Below are 23,784 nucleotides of genomic sequence, written 5' to 3'. Positions count from 1 at the left end.
CTGCCGCAACTATAAGCAGTATAATTTGTACAATCCTGTATCCTAATTAACATTAAAAAAAAGAAATGTAGGTCAACTTACGATAAAAAAAATACCTTTAACTTTTTTTTACATGTATTTTAGTTTGTCACAAAAGATTTGAAGTTTGCCTGAAATTAAAAAATAAATAACTAAATGAGAACGCCACAGCCACAGTGGATGGGCAATTACAATTTATTCTTGTACATAAAAAAAAAAAAAGGCCGTCCCACTATTTGAGAAGGACTCTACTCATGACATTACCGGTATTTATTTTTCCTCATAGCATTACAACTTTATTTCTACAACATTAAGATTTTCTCATAACATTCTGACTTTATTCCCGGAATCTTTCTTTCGGTGATATTCTAACTTTTTCTTGGAGCATTATACTTAATAATTTTTCCACACAGTATTACAACCCATAATTGTACGACTTTTTTATATCATTACAACTTTATTCTTGTAGCAAATGTATTTGCACTACCACTTTTTTTTCCCCCCTCAGAGAATTAAAACTTTATTCCTATAACTTTTTGACCTTTTTTCTCATCACATTATGATTTAATTACTATACTATAACTACTATAATGTTGTATTATTTTTCTTAGAATATTAATACTTTATTCTCGTAACCGTATGACTTTTTTCTTCCAGTATTGTGACTTTATTCCTGCGGCATTACAACTTTATTCCCATCATGTTGACATTTTCTCGTAACATTACGATTTTATTCCTGATATTTGAAGGCTTTTTTTGTCGCACTACGACTATATCCTTGTCGCATTGAAAATATATTCTTATAACATAACAATTTTTTTCCTGTAACCGTATGACTTTTTCACACATTATTACACTTTTCGTTCATTGCATTTTGACTTTATCCCTGTAACTTTTTTTTCTTCCTTCAACTAAGCCATACGCCATCCTCAAATTTGTTGCTACCAAATCATCTTGCCAACACGCACAACTGATAAATACTTGTCTGGGTTAACAATGTGTTCTTGTGTAGTTCAATAAGTTTCTATAGTGAAAGTGTCTCTGTTTAATGTGACAATGTTTCCCAATGTCTGTCATCCTTCCTCATCCCATTTTCCTATTTTCCATCTCCCTTCCATGAATCCTGTCCTCCCTTGCCTCCTTCCCCATTCTCTCTCCTCACTTCCCAGTAAGTCCCAGTCACTGACCAATGCCTTCAACGCCTTCAGCGACTCCTCCTTCTTCCGCGGCGTGTCCGGCTCCGGAGGCGGCGACGGCCAAGACGAGGCCAAGGCCGAGACCATTCGCAACATTCGAAAGTCCTTCGCCAGCCTTTTCTCTGACTAGACACCGAACTCCCGCCCACGACTTCCCTCTCCCACTCCTCATTGGCCAGCGATGACTTGTTTGACATTTCAATGTGACGCAGTCCGAGACGTGTTTTCAATTTTAAGTGTACTGTACTCCCTACGTCTGTCCGTCCTGCGTGTCAACTTGTCTGTGCGAGTGAACAGTGACGCACCCTGGCTCGGATGTTATGTGCATGTTGCTGTGCCAGAATAGGTGGAATGATGAGTTATGTCACTGATATTCCCTAAATAGCATAGCATAGTATATTACAGAAGATAATGTTTATTTTCCCAAAGCACATTAAAGAAACAGAACTATATCAAAGTATGATATTATATACAGACGGAATGTATATAGAGTATATATGCAGTACTGTACACACACACACACATATATATATATATATATATATATATATATATATATATATATATATATATATATATATATATATATATATATATATATAAGTTAGTCAGAGAGACACAGTTGCTTTTATCGGTGACATAACTCGCTCATGAGTGGCTGGATTTGTAAGCGTTTTAATTACTAGTGATAATCTTAATGGCTTTCCTCGTGATTTCGCAGTAAACCCATTTTTGGTCCCTCTCAGTGAAACTTGTGTGTAATTTAAAAAAAAAAAAAATCACGTCAAATATGTGTTTCTGTGTAAATCCAGCCTTGGTGTCTGCCGACTGCCTATCGACGTGAAGAAATTTGCGATCTTTTTGTGTGTGTGTGCGTGTGTGCGCGCGTGTGCATGTGTGTGCGTCTGCATGGCTCCTCCGAGAGGCTCCGCCATGACCTTTGGAGTGTCTGCCAGGAGCTCTATCAGTGTTGACTTTTGCCTTTCGTTGCCTCTTTCCGTCTCTCTCTCTCTCTCTCTCTCTCTCTCTCTCTCTCTCTCTCTCTAGATGTTGTAGCCTTATCGTGTTTTCAAGTCACAGCTTTGTTTGTTAGTTGTGCAGACCTGAGTCGACTTGAAGTTCATTCATAAGTTAATTACAAACGAGGGAACAAGACCGGGGCTACCAATTCAACCTTTCGCCTTTAAGCTCCACACCGCCAAATGCAGACGGGCCAATCACAGAGCGGCACAGAATTCCTAAAGAACTTTTCCAAAAATTGTTTTCAAATGTGTTTGTGCTTCTTTTAACGGGTGTTTGGCAAGGTTTTGTTCGGTTTCCAGAACCACAAACAAGCCCAGATAAACGCAGAATGTGGATAAAGCTATGCGGCCGTCACCATAGTTATTTGAATCCCTCCGTTGTCTGCTCCATTGTAAACAACGTAGGCTACTTGTATAACACGTAAAAAGGTATACGTTTTTTAACTTAAAATGCTGTGCTATTAAGGTAGCGACCATCCCTGGCGTTACCAAGTTTCGCCAGCAAAGCTAAGTTAAGCAAGCTAACCCGAGGCTAGCTTTTCAAAACCGCAAATGAATCCAGAAGAATGCAGTCTCCGGTTAAAGCAATGTGGCGAAGGTGATTTGGGCCCGTAAGAGTCGGCCCTATTAATTATTAAATGAATGCATTTCAAAGAGGAAAAAGACGCATGTCTGTTGCTGTGACTGGTGATTTCTTGTTTCACCTCTTGTGTAGCTCTATCTACGATATTGTACCTTGTTGATTATGCTCATAAGAAGACATTGAGACAGTAGTGCAATAACACCTTGACATGACTGTTGAACGGTGTCACCCTATTATCAATATGAATATGAACGTCCATGTGAGACTTGTGTATCTGTAAGATATCTTCCCCTTTGACATTCCTTTAAGTGAGGACAGACTCTCCAGCCTCAACAGTGAAAATGACAAAGAAGAAGAAGAAGGGGGATTTTACACTAGCAACCTTTGGTCTAATTGAATCTAGTCAAACTTTTTCCCCTTTTGGTGCGGTTCATTCACTCAGTCACCGACCAATCAACGGGTACGGGTCAAGCTCTTGCTCTTCCATTCCAAAGGCTGTGACCAAAGTTCTTAGTCTTTTTAACGCTGGTCCGTATCTTTGTTATGAACACTTGAGCTGGATTGAACCGCAGCTGATTTTGGTGGAACCAGATTCATTTGTCAAATTGTTTCAAATCACAACTGAACGGCGTTGGAATAAGGCTGTGTTCACACTCATGCTTGGATGGTGAATTTCAGTATGGTTCAGTTGGTTATTGCTATCATCTGAACAATGGCGCGCACAACATACACAGACCGTGACCACTTCTGGTTGTGTCCACACATTTGGTTTTGGTTTGGACAAATTCTCATCTGATTGCTCTGCCAGTACAATTATTTGTGTGAACACCCATTTTTCTAACTCTGGTGCTCAAGGAACAAGTTGATCGGAAGCGCTCGCGAGGTCGTCTTGGTCCACTTGCAAGTGAAGGCTGGTCCTGTTCAGTTACCGTAACTTCATGGTGGCTTGATTAGGCTCAAGCAAACTCTGATGCGATTTGATCTATTGGTGCAATTCACTTGGTCAAGTGTGAACATACATCAATGGAACCACTTGAAAAAGTGGTGTCGGTCCCATCGCAAGTGAACTCTGGTATCACAAGTTTGAAAACTACACTGAACAAAGGAACAGACCAGAGTTAACATGACAACATAAGCATATGGAAATCGTTAGCTTTGAACCGTACCTTGTTTTATAGCGGTGGAAAACAAACTCAAGTCCGATTAGAACCAACCAGACCAAAGGGTGCTAGCCCATTAAGTGTGGACTATTTCTGAATTAAAAGGCAGCCCGGACAACATCCTCTTCTGTTTAGTGTGGCGTGTCAGTTTACTGTATATCCCTTGTCATGTTGCCAACAAGTAACCTTATTGTATGTATGAATGTTTGTACGTATGGATGGATGTACTGTGTGTACAGACGGGTGATGAAAAAATGAGAAAAATGGTTTAAAAGAGCGGAAAATCAGAGTCTTACGTGTCCAGTATTTAATCATGGAAATAAGACATCTAAACCTAGACGTAACGTTTCTGATTTATTAATACCACCATCATGGTTGCCTGTCTGTTTATTGAGATGATGCCATGTTGTTTTTAACTTCCACTTGTTACCCATCTGTATGTGCCATCTCAGGAGTTGATTTATTTTGTAATAAATGGATTTATTTATTTATTTTTTGGAGGCTCTATATTTACGGCAATCTAGTAACACATTTTGTTTTTTGTAGTGACTGTTTATATTTGTAACTGCAAAATAGTGCTTTGCATGACCTGGTGACTGATGACGCTGTCATTGATGTACAGATGATTCACGTTAATAAAGATGTGGCTCCATCGTCCCTCCGATGAAATCAAATATGATGCTGCTGTGGGCTTGTACTTTCTCATTTGTGCACCAGATGGCGATCTAAGCACGTGGAAATGTCTTCTATGGTCTTCGTTTATGCAGCGTAGTCTACTGGACGACCAGCCACTGTGGTTAATGGGTTAATGCTCAAATGCACAACACAGTTGCAAAAATATTCAAATCAAAGTCCATCTATTTATCTATCTATCCATTTTCTATTCTGCTAAACTTAATTAGTGTCGCGGACGTTCTGGAGCTGATCCTAGTTGACTTTGGGCGAGAGGTGTTTTACCAGTGGTGGCTCATCAATACAGCTGAGTCACGTTGAAAGGGAAAATATTAAATATTCAAAATATTTTATATATATATATATATATATATATATATATATATATATATATATATATATCGCCTACAGCTTGGGTACTCTTCCGCTGTCCGTCTATCTTTTTGTCCAGCCGGGTGAAAATAGTAATCGCCTATAGGCCAGTCCAACCGTCCGGAGGGGCTAGGGGGTTAGCGATGGCGGACGTGACATTATAGAAGTTAATCGGCAACGGGGGGTGGAGGGCGGCAGTCATACGCTTTGACCAGCCATCATACCGACCAGCCATTCGGGAAAATTAAGACATTTTGCCGAAATTCCCGATGGCCACCACACCCCTGCTCCTCTCCCAAACTAGATGTCCATGGCTTGGCGGAATTCAGTGTTGACATAAGAGATGTGATTATTGTATTATTATGTTGAACAGGTTTAACATTTACGATATTTGGTCTTGACCATTTTCCGAGCAAATCGGCTAGGGAAAATCACTCTTAACACACCCTGCACCACGTGATAATTGTTCAGGATAATCTTTTGGAGGGATCCGAAAATCACGCCTTTGCTCACTTTGATTGAAAGGAATGCTCAATTTTGGCCTGATTTCTGGTGTGTGTGTGCGCCGCCTTGAAAGGTGCGTAGGCGAGTCCCATGTAAATGGGAAATGATGGGTCACATTCAAATACCAACGTCTTCCGCCCACAGTAAAGAAGAACCGCTGGGATTTGTTCACAGGAATTACAGATTAGAAAGCAAAATACTCTCAAGAGAACACATGAATGTTAACAGTAACAAATTCCAGTCAGTGGAACAGCCATACTATAGACTAGTACCAAGTATTGATATAAGATTTTTGTTGAATACTGTGGCGGATTATTCCAATCCCATTGTTGCAGTAAATCAAGACAAGTCAAGACTCCTACAATTACTTCTATCACTGAAAACTTTATCAAGCATTTTCTTTATTATTTATTTCTCTAAAATTATTTAGTTGAACCATGGCTGGCATCATAAATATCGGATAATCTAATTTGTCTGACCACAGAACAGAAAGGAGTATTTCATGGAATCAATGGTGGTGGTGGTGCAAAATTAACCTGTGGTCTGTATCCACATTTTTGTTTGGTTGTGTGCTATGTTTTTTTTTTTTTTTTTAATGTTTACCTCTAATGTAAACACTACGCCTTGTCTCAATAAAGTTGGGGAAACATTTCTTATGCTGACATTAAGGAGAAAACTATTTAATGGGAACACCAACTTTTTGCTGTTTGGCCTAAGAAGTAGCCAGGGTCAGCTGGGGCTGACCAATTGAAAAATAACCTTTCCATGTTACATGACACAACTATTTAACGTGCTTATTACGTGAACAATGGGGCTACTTGGTTAGTGCTCATTTTGTTATTTTTATACTTTGTTCGTTTATCTTCCACTCTTTGTCATCGTCATTTCGCTGATATGCCAAATTGCTGCTAAACTGCTAGTTATGTTTGGTGTAAAAAGTACTTTCACCGAAAGAGGCTGTCATTAATGGCATTTCCCATTATCTGTTTAGTTAGTAAAATTACGTTTGATTGAATTTGCATAACTTGAAAAGCCAAGCGAGAGCAAACAAGCCAAACTCGTTTAATTAGATTTATACCGCCGGGAAACAATGACTGGTTGTTGGGAAATAAGAGTACATTTGGCGAGATGGATACGAGGAGGAGGAGGAGCGGGGGCAGAGGCTGACGAGAGGCCAGCAGTCGGAGCAGCAGAGGCGGCCACAGCTGGGAGAAGCCACCGAGGTAAAGAACCGAGCTCCGCAGCGAAGTGAAGAAGAAGCGGCTTCAAAGAAAAATAATAATATCAGGTCAGTTCTTTTTTTCACTTTAGTGTGTTAGGTTTTGATTATTGTTTTGGGGGGCAAACTAGTTCATTTTTATGACCGAACCATGTGGTACTTTTAGGGTCGCCTAACCCGCTCGCCTAGCACTTGGCTGGGAAAGGCGTCCACCGGGACACGGGGGTGGTGGGTGGCGGTGATGGCTGTCTGGGGGGTGCGGTTAAAGGACGCACCAGTGGCAGCCAGTCAGGTGCTCCTGGTCCACACTTTGAATGTGGCTTTGACATGCAAACACCAGGCAGAGACTTTAACAATCAAGCTGATCGTAGTTATTTAGGTAAGTTTTCTGTATTGATATTATTTTTTTAAATCTCCCTTTCCGATATGAATGTAATTCAACGATCTGTCATGTAGTGTAGAATGATGTTGCTCAACCTTCTTTCCGATAGTGTTTTGTTGAAAAAGTGCTTTGTTGATCATGACTCATCACAATGTGGACGTGGATGCAATTTGCTGAGTCACTTAAGACTGGTGAAATGATATTTCCACCCCCCCGTGTCACAAATGCAGAAACGTGCTTAATTTGAACACAGTTGATAACATCGTCAGGGTCAACTGTTGAGTAACGGGGCTACTATCAAATTCTAATAATAACTATAGCGACCTCAACTGGTCACCATCCTGGGACCCCAATTTTCACATAATCTTTTGTAAATATCCAACCAAGCAAAAAAAAAAAAGAAAAAAAATACTGTAGGAGGAATGTCACAGTTGATTATCCAGATCGCACAAAATAATCAAGAAAATGCATTTAAATTGTAAAAAGTTAAGTTTGAAGTGGACAAAATTCATATATAAACGTGGACATCTTCAAATCAGATTTGACTTTCTAAATTATCAATCAGAATGGCCCATCACTAATATTTGAACGTGTGCATGTGTGTGTATATATATATATAGCCAAAATAAAATGGAAAATCTGATTTTATTTTGTTCTACAGCAGTCAAACCTGATACGTATATAAACAGGGATGCGTGCAGTTTCTATATCCACTGAGTTTTCATTAAAAAAATAATATTTCAAGCATATATTCTACATAATGGAAATACATGTGCAGCACAGGGAAATGTCTTACATTGTGCCCCCTCAAAGTGGTATGATTTGGAGTGCAGACAAAATTTCTGGATCAATACATCTTGTGATCATTGGCCGTGATGTCACCAAGTCTTGTGAGACTTCAGCTCAGCGAGCACCTAGAGAATTCATTCATAGATGGCAAATCATTTTATGGATAAATGTACTCCGTTCCAGGGGCTTTACAAATGGGAAGTGTTAAGGAGCATTTTAAATATGAATACTTGTCATTGAAGTGTAAAAATTTGTGAACCAATACTATAGTTCCATAGAAACAATACAACGGTCTAAATGGCGATTGATGCTGTATACATACACGCACCTGAGAAATCAAACGTTTCCACAGAAGTGGTATAACTTGGAGTTAAACCAAAACAATTTCTACATAAATATGCCTGGATTAAAGTAAAACTTGTGAATATCACCAAATCAAGTGAGCCTTCAGATAAGTATAAAAAGAATAGATGAGAGATTTTGTTGTTGTTTTTTTTTTCTGATGCCAGGCACGAAGTGCTTGCCTAAATAGTATATAGCCAAAAGCATAGTTCATAGAAGTTTGCCAGCACATTTTTTTGTCATAACAAAAGTGCCAGGAGCATTCATAGAAAGAGTAGTTTGACTTTAGCTTTATTAGTTCCAGAAAATTAATCAGTTTGAATGATTATTTTAATTTCATTTTTTTTTTTCTAAAAAATTGTATTTGGTGGCTTCCGTAGTTTTAAGCATGTCCATGTTGATGAGCACTGCTTTACACGAACAACACAGTGTCGAACAAAGCGTTTTAACATATGGAACTGAGGAGACACTAATTTCAGATCATTTGTAAAATTGTTTTTATGTATTTATTTTTTTATTGAAGTTAATGCTGGGAAAGAAAACTTACTGGAAAAACCTAACTTCAAAGACAGTTTTGTATCTGTTTGGTATCAGGAGAAATAAAGAAAATCCCAGAAGGGAAAAAACAAAACTTCGTTTGAATAATTCTGAACTGGTCGCCAGCCAATCGTGGGGACATATACTTGGACGGACAACCATTCACACTCATGAACCTCATTAATGAAACTTACAGGGAATGTGGAAGGAAGCTGACACTTGGGGAAAATTGCTGTCTGTATGACGGTTGAGGATGTTAAAATCACATTTAAACAACTACTAAAAAGCTAGATAGAAGTGTCAATTGGGCTTTTTTCTCATGTTTTGTCAAAATCCTGTAAAGCAGCACCTATATCTGTCGGATGTGGCGCTCTTACGCCATTGTTCAATTCACCGCAACGTGTCGCAACGACTGGCGGGTGCAGCCGGTTTTTGTAGAATGTTGAAAGGAGTCGTTCAAACTTGCACGCCGCACAGCCAAAAGCAGACAATTGGTCCAACTGGTGTGGCCGTTTCCATTGATGATGACATCAGCCTCAACATCAAACAATCATTGTTTCACATATGGTTGTTTTTTCCCCGGAAGATTTATTACTACTTTAATTAAAGTGTCATCATGTCATAATATAAACAAAGGACAAGTCAATTCTTCACACTCCCCGGGAAGTTTTACTGGTCTAAATAATTAAGAAAAGAAAAAATTAAAACTGAGCTGAAAATTTCAGCACTGATGTAACAGGTCTATTTTAAATTAGGGGAACTTAAAATTATACATACTGAAGGGTAATCTTTTTTTAGACAAGGTTATAAAAGGTTAGTATCATCCTGGTTCCTTGAAATATGTAATTTTTTGCTGAAACCCTTTTGGGGTCTGGGAATGCTTTGTTTTGGGTAGCCGAGTGTGAATGGTTATTTATCTATAGTTGCTCTGAGATTGGTGGTAATCAGTCCTTGCCCTGTCTTCAATTTAAGTTCACCACTAAAATGAATGCATCAAAAGAAATGAGGAATGATAATGTACGGATGAACTTTTTAGGTCCACCGCACACCGAGCAGCGCGTCAAAATCGTCTGAAGTGGATCATGGCAAAAAAAATTACCTTTGCACATCAATCAATGCACATCACCCAACAGAAAAACTGTGATCCCGTATCAAATTTTGAGGCTCCAATTACAATATACTGTATTGTATTCGTTTTTAAATGAAACCATAAAATTATTGTGCGACTGTCAAGGAAGAATCAAATCAGCACGTAGAGTGGAAACAGCCAGAGAATAAAGCAGCGCGTGTGGGTAATTTGAAAGTCTCTTGGCAATGATTGATTATCCCAATTACTAACTGCACCTGTGCATTTTTGCACGGAGACTCTCCATGCTTTGCTTTGCCACAGGTGTATTTGAAATTTTCATTAATTATAGTATTTTTTTTTTGTCAAAAGAGAACCAAGACTACCATCATTCCCTCTTCTCATGTGTCAGTTTGTTGCATCCTGTTTCCCAGTTGTTGCGATGCTTCTTTCACTTCATGTCTGCTGGCTGGAACAGATGACATTTCTTAAGATTTAAAATATCTTTGTGTACTAGGCCTTAGGTTCATTCAAGTCTCTAAATCGTCCATAGGTGTGAATGTGAGTGTAAAAAAATGAACGGATTAATGGGATGACATTTATTTGGCATTAAAGTGTATTACAAAACCATTTCCCCCCCAATTACTGTTTATTAACCAATTATTGTTATTATAGTGATTAAAAAACAACCGTAAATCCTGTGAATAACACACACGAGCCTCATTTCTCCGGTTACTCCAGCTTCCGCCCTCATCCCCCCCAAAAAATGCACATTAGTTTCATTGAAGACTATATTGTCCATAGATGCAAATTTGAGTGTGAATGGTTGTTTGACAAGATGTGCGTGGTTGGCTGGCGACTAGCCTGGCATTAACCCCTAACCTTGCCAAGAGTCAGCTGGAATAAGCTCCAGATCACCTGAGAGTTCACAGAATGTGCAGTTTATAGTTTAGTTCTTCTCACGTTCATCTTTTGTTGATGTCGGCTGCTTCCCTTCGGGTATCTGTTGACCGAAATTAGTACCTGAATTCCTAAAACAATCTAAGTGCATTAGTGTCTTGAGTCCAGAGGAGGAGGTTAGGAGCCTAGAGAAAGTCCTAGGGGTGGTTCCAATGGAGAGCAGACAAGGAGCGATGATGAGGCCGGCGACACTGGTTGCAGCACGGAGAGAGTCTAGAGGTGGAGAGGATAGGAAGTGGCTAATAGTTGATCAAGTAGTTCGAGGTCTGCGGGAATAACGAAGTTGGGTAGCATAAACTTGATATTCAAGCGCGAGACAGCTTCAAACTAACCACAATGGTCAACGTTCAAGCACTGGTTGCTTGTGCGCAGCAGCTTTTGAAGGCAGCCGTCTTGATCGATGGCGGCTGCAGCTGGGCTGATTGGAATCCTCCTCACCTGTGCTGGCTGAGGCGCAAGCTTGGCTCAGCAAAGAGGGGGAGGGGGAAGGAACCCTTGCCTCGGCATGGCAGAACACTTTTTAAATAGAAAACCTGTCCTTGAAAGTGTGAGAATTTTTGCATTATTTTGATTCTATTGAGTTTTATTATATTTTCACCCAACAGTTTGAATGTTACATGGAAGCAAAGCTCTAGGAGTAAGTTTATGATGTGTGTGTAAATGGTGTGAATGAATGACTGAGGCTTTGCTCCACCGTCATAAATGAAGGGAGTGTCTCAGATAGCATACCGTCGTATGTTTATGTTGCCTCCTCACATGGCTTGCCAGTGGCGTGCTTCAGTAGACATGTTTGAATTTGTATTTTTTTCACGCTGCAGATAAGCAAGATTAATAGCATGCAAACAAATCTTAAGATTAATAGCTGACAAAAAGATGTGGGCCGTGATTTAATTGTATTATTGTGACAGTTTTTGAAAGCCAACCTTTGATTTAGCTTTATCAGGGAGCATAAGATCTTGTTGATTTAGTGAAGGTTTAAGGTCAACGTTTTATTTATTTGTTTTTTTCAAAATTAGATGTAATTATTAACAGAAAAGGCCTGACATGTAACCAATTACTGTCTTCTTTTATCAGCATTTTATAGTGAAAAGCATGTTTCCTTGGAAAAGTGGGTAGTTTAATTTCTAGTGCCACATTACTAGATACACAAGTAAATTTTAGGATATTACTATGCTCCCGTGAGATTTGATGGTTTGAATCATGGACGGACCGGTCCGCCTATCCGACTATGGCCATTTCGTAGGTGATAAAGTATAGACGGGAAACTTAAAAAAAATAGTCTGACAAAGCGTAGTCAGAAGCCCATTTTTTTTCCATTTACGTAATCGTCTATAAGTGTAGCGTATTTTCTGGACTTTAAGCTGCTACTTTTTTCTACGTGGCTTATATAAAGGTGTGGCTATTCTGTGGATTTTTCTTCCACTGCTATGGGTGCTCTAACCGGAATTACAATACAATAAAACACAATTGCCATTAACAGGATGTGACTGCAGGTGGAGGAGTTTATCAGGCGAGGGCGCTATGCACTAGGTTATGCATTAGGTGGTTTCCGGAAGTAGAGCAATAAATGGTGGACATTAACTGCCAAACTGGGGCAGTGAAATGAAGATAAATTCTGTTTATTTTCTTTTGGTTCTGTTCCGTTTTAATCAACAAAGTTGCTGCCATGTTAAAAGGCACTGTTAGGAAAGAATCTGATCAGGTACATACATGTACATTTACAGTTCATAATTGTTTTGTAAATGCAGTAAATATCAAATTTTTCAACATAGATAGGTGCGGCTTATATATAGTAGTGTTGTTCCGATGCCATTTTTTGACCCCGATACCGATTCCATTACCCATCAGTGCGGTATCGGCCGATGTCAATACTGTACCGATACCAGACTTTTGGAAAAAAAAAAAGATATATATGAGTTTTTTTTTCTTGTAATTCTAAAGAACTGCATACTCACTTGGATGTAAAACCATTGCTATCATAGCTTTGTCAGACTTAAAACCTTTGTGAAAGAGGAAAAAATAAGAAATCATACACACGAGGTATCTTTGAGAGAGATTATGTCGGATTAATTACAAAAGTTATAGAACATTATTATAAAAGGTTGTTTTGAGTATTAGTGACCCATTGCAACAACTTCCGCTCCCAAATCCACTTTCAAAACCAAAAACAAGCAGTAGAAAAATCCAACAAGTTCAACTCCAAAATCCAAAATTGAGCAGGGTTTGTTGCGGTCCGTTCCCCTTGTTCATGCTCGCTGCCGCTGCCGCCGCAAACTCTTGGTGCTTGTTCACATGTTTCGTTCTCAAATGTTGCATCAGGTTTAAAGATTTAACCTGGCCACTTTGGTTCCGCCTCTTGCAACATTCGCTCTAGCTGGAGTTTCTATGTTGAAGTAGTTACATATCTGCCGACATTATATCTCCTGTACCCCACTGCCCCCCGCCCACACACACACATGAAAAAGCAGGAGGGAGCAAGATACAAAGTGCCGCACTCAACGTCCTTTACTAGTAGTACAGCTTCGGGAAATGGCATCGGCACGTTATTTGTAAGTACTCGCAGGTACCGATACCAGTGTTTTAATGTGGTATCAGGATACTTCCCGATACCAGTATCGGTATCGGAAAAACACTAATATATAGGTGCGGCTTTTATATGTGTTTTTTTTTTTTTCTTTAATGGCGTGGGTGCGGTTAATATAAAGGTGTGGCTTATAGTCCAGAAAATATGACATTTACATCAGCAACTGCTTGGTGAAATTAGTTTGTAGACTTGCTCTTGAAATTTCCACTTTGTGATTTTTGCTGGACATTTAGAAAAGTTTTGCACCTCCACCACCTAAAAAAATAAAATAAAATAAAAACAGTCCATAAAATTCAGTGCTTGATCTGTTTAATATCAGTGGAGACACAGGATCATGACTATGTCTACAACTTTAGTGGTGGACAGTGGACTTGGAGTTCCCCCTCCGGGTGATTGCACGCCCACCGGCCTCTTCCAAGTGGAACTCCCTACCGACCACCAAAGGAAGGAGCCAGCAAGGAAAGTCAAGTCGTGAGAAACAAGAGATTGGAGGCAGAGGAAACAATGAGCCAAAGCTGTAGCCTCACTAAATGGAGAAAAGTAGCTTGACCACTGAGGTGAAACGAGGGCAACCGCATTTTCTGCAATCCCCCAGCGCACCCGACAATTTGGTGACAGAAAGTAGACTTTAGACCAGTTGAAACCAGGTCTAAGTTGTGGCGCAGGTAGTGTAATGCTATCTAGGTGGATTTGATTCAACCTCAGACAGACAGCACTTGTTGAAATGTGTGGTGGAAAGAAAGAAAACTCCACGTACAGTTAGACTGCACTTTGTGCTAGACTTGCGGTGTACACAAAAATAAGGCCCCAAGTTTTTGCAATTGCCGAAGAACCCATTTGTTAGCTTCTCCCGCATAATAGCAGCTGACCAGAGCTGCTGTATGCGCGTCATGTGAGAACATGCGTATAGTGTTATCTAGTGCTCTGGCTCCAAGGGATTGTTTCAACTAGGATGTATGATTGGCTTCATCATGTACTCATTTAACGACGGTCCTTACATACAGTGGATATAAAAAGTCTAACACTCCACTCTTACACTCCTGTTTTCGGGCCGGATGTTTGTAATATAAAAAATGACACCAAGATGAATCATTTCAAAACTTCTTCCATCATTAGTGTGACCTTTTCAGTGTTATGTCACATTAAAGGTGGAAAAGGTTTTTAAGTGATTTAACTTTGTCTCGGATTTTTAAATCACTAAAACTTGGCATTGGCAGATGACGCGGGTAATCGTGGCACAATTTAAAGTGGCCAGTACTGCAGTACGTGGTGTGGAATATTGATCAACAACAGTTATACAAATACGTAGAGAGCTGAAGGTATCAATATTGTAATACTGTCACACGGGGATGTGCAAACTTTATTTAGGTAATTATTTTGTTCTTATTGTAAATTTTCCCACTGGAATCACCCTACTGGTTGCGGGTCGCTGTGTTACTTTTTGTACCGAAATGAACTTGTTCCACTTGGTGAAAACTCTACTCATGTGGCCGACTGATGATTGCCATGTGATCAGTCTAGGGTATGTTTAAGAGAAGAAATCAACCCAAACATATTTTTTTCAAGAATATGTTCCCAGCAGGCCAACTAGTATAAACATGGCATTCTGATTAATATTGCGTTTGTGGAATATGAATTAAGCAGCAAAATCCACCCGTTTTTAGCCATCTCAAGGAGTGGCCATTTTGTCATTTCTGTTGACTGAAAATGACATCACAACTACTCAGGGTTCAGGTAACGACCAATCACAGCTCAGCTTCAGAAAATAGATCAGCCGCGATTGGTCGTTACCTGAGCCCTGAGTAGTTGTGATGTCATTTTCAGTCGATAGAAGTGACAAAATGGCCACCCCCATAGATGGCTAAAAAATAGTGGATTAACTCTTATTCCACAAACACAATATTTATCAGAATGCCTTGTTTCAACTAGTGGGCTTGCATAGAACATGTTATTGAAAAAAATATGTTTGGGTTGACTTCGTCTTTAAGTCCCACCCTAATTTATCCAGGGCTCCAGACATCCCGTTCCCAAACCTGAACATAATAACTGGTTAAAAAAATGTGGATGCATGGATATATTTACAAAGAAGCAGTTGGTCGCATAAGTCTAATGTGGCATGTCAGTCCTTTGTTAATTAACTACAAACATCCAACAACTAACAGTTGTATTTTTATCTTTAGGTACAGTACAATTCACGTTATAGCAACATGAAAATATCTTATAATGTGAAGTATTTCAATGGCAGTGCACTTTAGCATATTTTCAACAGAGACAGAATGATAGTAAACCTTTGTTCCACTTTCCCCTTTGGAAAGCTAGGGAGTACAGTAATCCACAATCAGGCATCAGGTCAAACCCTGTGTCTCTTCAGGGACTGATTCAGATTTTGTGTGCCCGCGGCATCACTGATGCATGTGTTGCAAAGGATGCATGGCATCTGTCCGTTTTTCAGTATTTAGCCTGTTCAGGGTCACAGTTAAGCTGGAGCCTGTCCCATTTGGTCGCAATATCGTTTGACATCTCTAATTAAGATAAAGGCCTATATTTTTGTAGACAGGCGCATGTGCGCCCGACGTAAAGACAGGATCATCTTCATTTTTGTCCGAGGCAAGTCTAGTGGCATGTTTGGGAATTTGGCAGACCGCGTTACACCTTGCTGGGCATTCCGTCAGACCAAGGGCATTTTCAGACAGATTCTGCGTTCCGCTGATGTGTGGTGGATTTCATTCAAAGATGACAACAGCATGCATCTAACCGTCTGGCATATCAAAATGTGGATTGATTTGGACTGACTACCTTGAACTTTTGTCTGTTCCAGCTCACATTGCTTTGTTAACAAGAATCACGTCATCTGTCGTCATGTTATTGTCCGAAGGCAGCCCCCCTCGCATCTTTTTCCTCAGCATTTCGAGGAATAAGGCGCGTGCCTTCCCGCATTCTACCTCAGGCCATTCCTGCCACGTCGCCTCCTCTCGCTGCTTCACATCATGAGACATTGCAGCATTTGGATTAGACTCAGATCTCAATTGACCTGAATTGAACTTGTGTGGCCTCAACTTAACTATACATTGCGTATACAGTACACACACCTGTGCTTATAGTCCATGCTCCATGCTGCTTTGTGACTGAGTGTGTGTCTGTGTGTGACCTTGAGGACGTGCACCACTCCTTCCCCTTATCCAACGAAGGAAGCGTTTGTGACTCAAGGGACTCATCAACCATTAACTCATAACTATTTAAAGGAATTAGGGGAAAGTTCATGTCCTCAGATTATTGTGGAAATTGACATTTCCCCGCAAGTAGCTAATGGAGTTAATGCACATGCGCACACACACACATACACGCGTCAATTCTGTGGAGATGTCCAGGTACTCTTGTTAAATTTTGCTAAGACGTTTCCAACCTAAAAGGTTTTTAAAAAATAATTGATTATCGACATTCATTTTGGCTAAAAACGGGTGGATTTTGCTGCTTAAAGCAGAGGTCAACGCAAACATATTTTTTTCAAGAATATGTTTTATGCAAGCCCACTAGTTGAAACAGGGCATTCTGATAAATATTGGGTTTGTGGAATAAGTGTTAATCCAGATTCAGATTCAGATTCAGACAGGTCAGCTGTGATTGGTCGCTGTAAACAGTTGTGATGTCATTTTCAGTTGACAGAAGACAAAACGGCCGCCCCCAGAGATGGCTAAAAACGAGTGCATTTTGCTTAATTAATCATATTGCCACGTTTCAACTCGTGGACCTGCATAGAACATAATATTGAAAAAAATATGTTTGAGTTGACTTCACTTTTAAGACAATAATGTTTGTATTTACCTTTACTAGTTTCGACATTCACTGCCATCTTCCTCAAAAATTGTCACTTGAGGCGGCAGTGAACGTTGAAACTAGAAAAGGTAAATACAAACCTTGATGTCTTAAGAAAAGAAAAAAAACTAATCGATAATAAATATATATATATATATTTTTTTTAAAGCACACCTATTTGCTGTAGAGCAGGCATGGCACTTCCACAGCTGGACTATAGCAACATGACTCATTCCAGAATAAAGCTGCGAAACATTTCAACATAAAAAAGCAGAAAAATGGCAACTTTTACAGGCAGTATTAAGGGGGCATTTGACTGATACCATCGTGTATTGTGGTAAAGGAGACATGACATCTGTAAAGCTGAAGTTAAAGAAGTGAAATTTGATGATAAAAAGATGCTCTGACCGGCTGCAGTCATTCTAGAATAAAACCCGCTTGACATTTTGACACTTTTAAAATGTCAGAAAATGGTGATTTACAAGCAATATGTAAAGGGTTCCCAAGTATTTCGCAAGGCAACTTTATTTATACAGCGCATTTCATACACAAAGAAACTCATTGTTCATTACATCCCGTAATTAAAAGTGCAACTTTTATAGCATTTACAAACTAAACAACTCAATACATTTCCATTCGGGAATAAAAGCTGCTTAACATGGAAAATGGATGGCAAAATGGCTACTTTTACTGGCTTATGACTAAAAGCACCACCATGTGTTCGGCTAGAGCAGACATGGCATCTGTAATGCTGAAACGTACAGTGGAGTTTACTGTAAATAAGAAAGTGCTGCTCTGAACGGGATTTATTTATCTATTTATTTATTTATTTATTTGTTTTTACAGGCTGTGGCGTTATTTATAGTCTACGTAATACCAAAAATAACATGTGTAGTATGGGCCGCACGTACTCACAACATGCCTGCGTATGCACTGATGTCCTTATGTGTCTTCATATGATCTTTGTTTGCATTAAAGAGGTGAACTTCATTTACCCCTCGTGTTTCCGAGGGCACACCTTACGGTCGAGTCACGTGTGTGTATTAGTGCGCGTGTGTGTGTTTGAACCTGGCAAGCTCAACCTTTCCCATGACAATAGAGTTTTTTTTTTTGTTCACGAGACAATAGATTGAAGTGATAAAATACTCCGGGTTTTCTTACACACTGTAACTCCCTTGTTGTTGTTCCGAGCTGTTAAACTCACACGTTCAACTTTGCCCCCTCTGCGTCAAAATAAAAAAAGTGCGAGTGAATGATTGACAGTGGCAAACCAATGAGACAGACAGTTAGTCTGTTTTTTTTTTGTTTCCTCGAAACGTTAGCTTTTCATGATCACTTTCATTCTTTTCTCTCAATCCTGCAAAAAACACTGCATACGGAAGTGGCTTTTAATGTTAAAGTTCGCAATAATATACAATATAATTAGCCGTATAACACAAAGCCCTGTTCGTTATGGGGATCCAATTCAATAGTTTCTTGTATTGGATCCCAAGTTTCTTGGTCTTTACAAAGCTAATCATGCATGCTCAGTTTTAAGGAAGTACTGTATAAATCGTTTACAAGATAAAGGTATTGGGACAGTGAGGTCAATACCTTTTCGTTTTGCTGCAGACTAAAAACATTTGGGCTTGACATCAAATGATAAATGAGACAGATATTTAGATCTGGATTGGATAAACTGGTATTATTTGTAATCTAAAACAAATTTTCACATGATCAAATGTATTGGGACATTTGACTGACAGGTGGATTTTTGTTGTCCAAAAGTGAAGTCATTATTCAAAATGGTTTCATGCCCAAACTCAGTTTCACATTTGGATGATTAATACTAGTTAGATGGGTAGCTAGCATGAAAACTCTAGAGCTGTCTATCATAAATAAGCAATTGTAAAAATATGAAATCAAATGGAGACATTGCACAAACATTAGCTATTGCCACTACAACCATTTACAATGTCCCGGAGAAGAAATAAACCATTGGTGTACTAAGTAACCGATGTCAACACGGTAGACCAAAGAAAACAACAGCTACTGACGACATAAATGTTTTTAGAGCCTTAAAGTTTGAAGTTTGAGTCTACCATAGTGATGCAAATAATGATTATTTTTATAATGGAATAATCTGTCAATTCTTTCGTCGTTTATTTGATTAATCAGATAAAAAAAATCCTGTTTTAATTTCCATCCCTTTATTTATTATTTTAAATTGACAGTGCAAAAATGCACAAACACATTCTGAGTGAGTAATTTTTTTATATTTATTATTTTGATTCAACACAAAGCTAATCAGTTTGCTTTATTGGAGAAGTGCAGAAATCTGACAATCTTTACTGTTGAGAGGCTGAAATTCCCAGGATTTAGACAACTTTAAATGAAACAATGTCTCCTAATGATTCACGGATTATCAAAACAAATTATTCATTAATTTGATAATCAACTAGTGTGCTGTTCTTCAACATATTGACCATGCGTTTTGACGGCAATAAAGCGCTTAATTTCACATTATCTGTCAAGAAAAAAATATTTATTTCCATTATTTCTGTGGAAGATCTTAAGCATGTTTGGTTTCAGGAGAAATGGAGCAAATCCCAGATGGAGCGTAAAATATAAATTTGTTCCGAATAATGGCATTTTCAAGTAAAAAAAAATGTATCCACATCACTCAACCCAAATAGAAATACATTTTAAAGAACTCAATAACTATCCGGTTGTCAGGTTGAGTCGTTGCCGCTGTCAAACTGAGACCGAATGACTGCGTGGCGGGAGAGAAGTGCAACCAGAGAGGCAGCGTCAGGTCGCCTGTCAGACCGAAGCGACAGGAAGTCATCTGCATCTCATGTCTGACACCCTCCCACCACACACACTCACCCACACACCCACACACACGCACACGCACACACTCACACCCCTACATGCACTTTTAACATTTGCAATTTCTGATACAAGTCCTCATTTTTTAACATGCGTAAGTGTACATGCAATTGCATGGAGCAGTGGTTCTCAAATGGGGGTACTAGTACCCCTGGGGGTACTTGAAGGCACTTCTGGAGGTACTTGAAATTTCAGTTCAGTTCAGTGCAACAATGAAATGTTCAGTGTTGACACTTATTAATGTTGTCAGTCTTCTTTTTGATTATTAAACATATATTATCGGACAATATTTTTCTAAATTAAGTTTAAGGTTTCTTTTGGAGAACAGATTCTTACTGTGATGGCAAAGGAGGACACTATATTGATCATTATTCTTGTGTGCCCAATTCTTAATAATTAAGCTAGTTCTCTTTTTTAAGTTACATCTTTTCATTTCCAAATAGTTCTAGATATATGACTCCAAATGGAGTTCCAAAGTTTAATAAATCAGACATTGATGGCATAGCACGCTGTTTTAAGTCTTTTTGCCTTTTCATCCCAAATGGTTTTGCGCTAGTTAGGGGGTACTTGGCTGAAAAAAAAAATTTCACAGGGGGTACATCAATGAAAAAGGTTGAGAAACACTGACATAGAGTATAGGGCCATGCGGTTAATATGCACACTGCTTATATTATAGATTAGTAATCATAGAGTCATGGCCCGAGCACATGATGCTGAGCTGTCTGAACTTCTGCTGAGCCCAGACTGTTTCAGAGAGAGAAAATTTGTGCGTGTGTGTGTGTGTGTGTGTAGTTCCCTTTCTATCGGTCATCACTTCCTGAGGAAAAGCATGACTGCCGTACACTGACACACACACACACGCACGCACACACGCGAACGCATGCAAACCTCTTCAGTGTCAGTTGTTGCCCAGTGAGCTCATGGTACAGTGAACTGCAAAGGACAAACGGGGTGAGTGGAACGTCGTGCGTGCATGTGTGTCATTTATGCCAATGTAATGTTTGAGCTACTGTTATTACAGTTAATCCTTTAATTAGGTGCCTTAGAATGCCTTGATATGATTTCATGTTTTCATTTTATTTGACTTACTTCTTCTCATGATATGCAGATCACTTGGCAAAGCTTGTCATCTGATGAATTTACAAAATGTTTGATCCTATTTACGTAATTGGTTGGTTTAACTCTTGTTACAATGCTGGTCATCAAGAGTATTATTTTTATTAAGTGGACAGAAATCTTTCTGTTGCATTCTCTTTTTTTTTCATGGCATATCTTTTTAATTATTTTTGGTGTTGATGATTGAACATGTAGCAGGGCACACTGACCCACGAAACAAACATAACAGTGGAAATGAATAATCAAGCACAGTGGCTCGTAGTTAACAAGTTAGCCTCGCTGTCGAAAAGTGTGGAATTAAGTGTGAATGGTTGTTTGTCGTTACGTGCCCTGTGATCGACAGGTGACCAGTTCAGGGTGTACCCCACCCCTCAAATATCTCATTTCTATAGCAGTGCATTGATCATAAAGAACAACAAACGTCTTGCAGAGTGACTCTTTTTACACTCTTATTGCCAAAGAAAATAGTTCAAACAGTGTATTATGCTTAAAAATCTATCTCACTTTATATTTTTTACAAGTATTTTATTCAGTATTACTTTTCTGTTCTAACAATGAACACCTTCCAATGCAAACAACTCACTGCATCCTTATCATTCATGAATGTCACTGCCTAATTAAGAACCATGTAAATGTTAAAAATAACAATCCCATGAATTAGTCCCTGCAATTAGTCTGATCTCCACTCTTACCCCTTTGCAACTCGCTGTGGTCTGTGACACTTCTGAAGTTCATACCATCATTCCCTTTCATGTGTTTGCAAAGTTTCGCTCTCCTTTTCTGCGCTTTTTTTCGAAGCAGTGTGTCCTCCCCCTTGTCCGACCTCCGATTGACCCTGTCGCGTTCCGCTTTCCGTGCTTTTTGGAACATGACGACAATCAGAATCATAAAGAGATCAGACAGTCAGAGCGCAGTTTCACTCAGGGGCAATGTTGGTGGTGGCTTCGAAATCACACATCCTGCCAAGCTTTTGAAGCCTGTCGCAGTAAATTCAAAACCAACGGAGCAAGTGGGTGCCAGACAGCTGGCTCGCTGGCCTTTTGTTTTTCCTGTCGTGCTGATGTTTGATAATGCAAGAATGGGGGCGGGGGGGGGACACACCGTGTCATGTAGCTGCCGAAAGTTGACAAAAGCCATTTATGGGGTCCTCTTGAAATTGCTTCGTTTCCCACATTCAAAAGTAAGCACTTTGTATCTCATCTTGACCCGATGATGTTTTCCATGAAGGTTAAAGGAAGGTGGTATAAAAGGTTAGAAGATCTGACCTCTAGAGAGGCCAGTATTCATCTGAAAGATATGCCTTTTGTCGTTGCGGCACAAAATCACAAAAGTGGAGTTAGCCCACTCCAGTTCTCAGTGACTCATTTGGCTTCTTAGAATTCCCCCAGGACAGTTTCCTTCAGGAAATGGAATTTGGTTGGCACCTGGATTAAAATCATCCATCCATCAATTCTGTTTTCTCTAGGGCGTGTCAATAGGGTTGCTGGTAAAATGGAGCCTATTCCAGATAATTTTGTGCAAGAGGCAGGGTGCACCCTTTACTCAGAACCCGGCGTACATTTTTTCACATTTTCACGTGGGATCTTAAATCTGATAATTAGGTGCATGACAGCCTCGACACCAACATCTGTTATGATGGATACTATGTTAGAAGGCCAGCCAGGTTAGATTGGATTTAGCACTTGCATTGTGTCTATTGCAGGTGTGCCCAATGAAGCGGCTGGCGGGTACACTCCAACTTATCTTTTTTTTTTTTTTTTTTTTTTTCCATTTGCACATTGGACAGTTGTGTCATGTCGGACTGACCGTGCAAAAATTAGAACGCTGAGTCGTTTCAAAGGCGACAACTGACGCAGACAGTACATGCAGAAGTGCCTTAGTCACTGTCACTGCAAACCACATGTGGTGGTAAATGGTACATTTTTTTTTTAGGAAGCAGCACATCTTGCTACACTTTCCCCTCTCACGCACGCCATATCCATTGGAATGAACAGTCGTGAAAGAGTACGTTCACACTTTCTGATTTTTTTTTTTTTTTTCATATTTATCACATGTAATGTTTCATATCATCAAAACAACTTGTGTTTCACAAACATGACCAGTAAATCTAAAAAGCTAAATGATGACTTTATTTATTTAAAAAAAAATCTAAATTTGCCCATGTGAAAAAGTAATCAAGCATTTGCAATATTGTCCTATTGGAGGATGTTTGCGCTTGAACTGCTTGTTTAATGTCATACCACAGTATCTCAGTTGGACTTAAGTCAAAACTTTGACTTGGCCACTCCTTCACTTTCATTTCATCTTTATTATTTATTTCATTACTTTTTTGACATTTACAAGTAGACTTGATTGTATATTTCAGGTTGTTCTCCTGGTGCCTAACTTGAGGTCATGAACTAGCCATGTTCTGATAGACAGCAGAATTAATTGTTTAGTTAATCGCAGCAAGTGGTCCAGTGCCTGAAGTAGCAAAACAGCATCATACTGCCACTGCTAATTTTTCATTTTTATTCTTTTTAAGAGTGTTATTTTCATTATTTTAGTGATCTCTTGATTGAACTAAACTTTCCAAAAA

The 23,784-nt window shown here is 39.2% G+C and overlaps 2 protein-coding genes across 2 annotated transcripts in view; both read left to right on the top strand.

Moving 5' to 3' along the window:
* syn2b (synapsin IIb) overlaps positions 1–4,653 on the top strand; it is a 60,274-nt gene extending 55,621 nt beyond the window's left edge. The window contains exon 13 of the mRNA XM_086040213.1: positions 1,188–4,653. Within this exon, the coding sequence (XP_085896339.1) occupies positions 1,188–1,344 (157 nt within the window). The 3' untranslated portion in view covers positions 1,345–4,653. The remainder of the gene's footprint in view (positions 1–1,187) is intronic.
* A 2,376-nt stretch (positions 4,654–7,029) lies between these two features.
* Positions 7,030–23,784, top strand: part of pparg (peroxisome proliferator-activated receptor gamma) — a 34,994-nt gene continuing 18,239 nt past the window's right edge. The window contains exon 1 of the mRNA XM_086039615.1: positions 7,030–7,125. Within this exon, the coding sequence (XP_085895741.1) occupies positions 7,074–7,125 (52 nt within the window). The 5' untranslated portion in view covers positions 7,030–7,073. The remainder of the gene's footprint in view (positions 7,126–23,784) is intronic.

The sequence above is a fragment of the Filicampus tigris genome, chromosome 9 (assembly GCF_054856515.1).
Source record: "Filicampus tigris isolate MCC_2025a chromosome 9, RoL_Ftig_1.0, whole genome shotgun sequence".
NCBI classification, from domain to species: Eukaryota; Metazoa; Chordata; class Actinopteri; order Syngnathiformes; family Syngnathidae; genus Filicampus; species Filicampus tigris.
The sequence above is the reverse complement of the archived record's forward strand: the minus strand, read 5'-3'. Positions and strand labels throughout refer to the sequence as shown.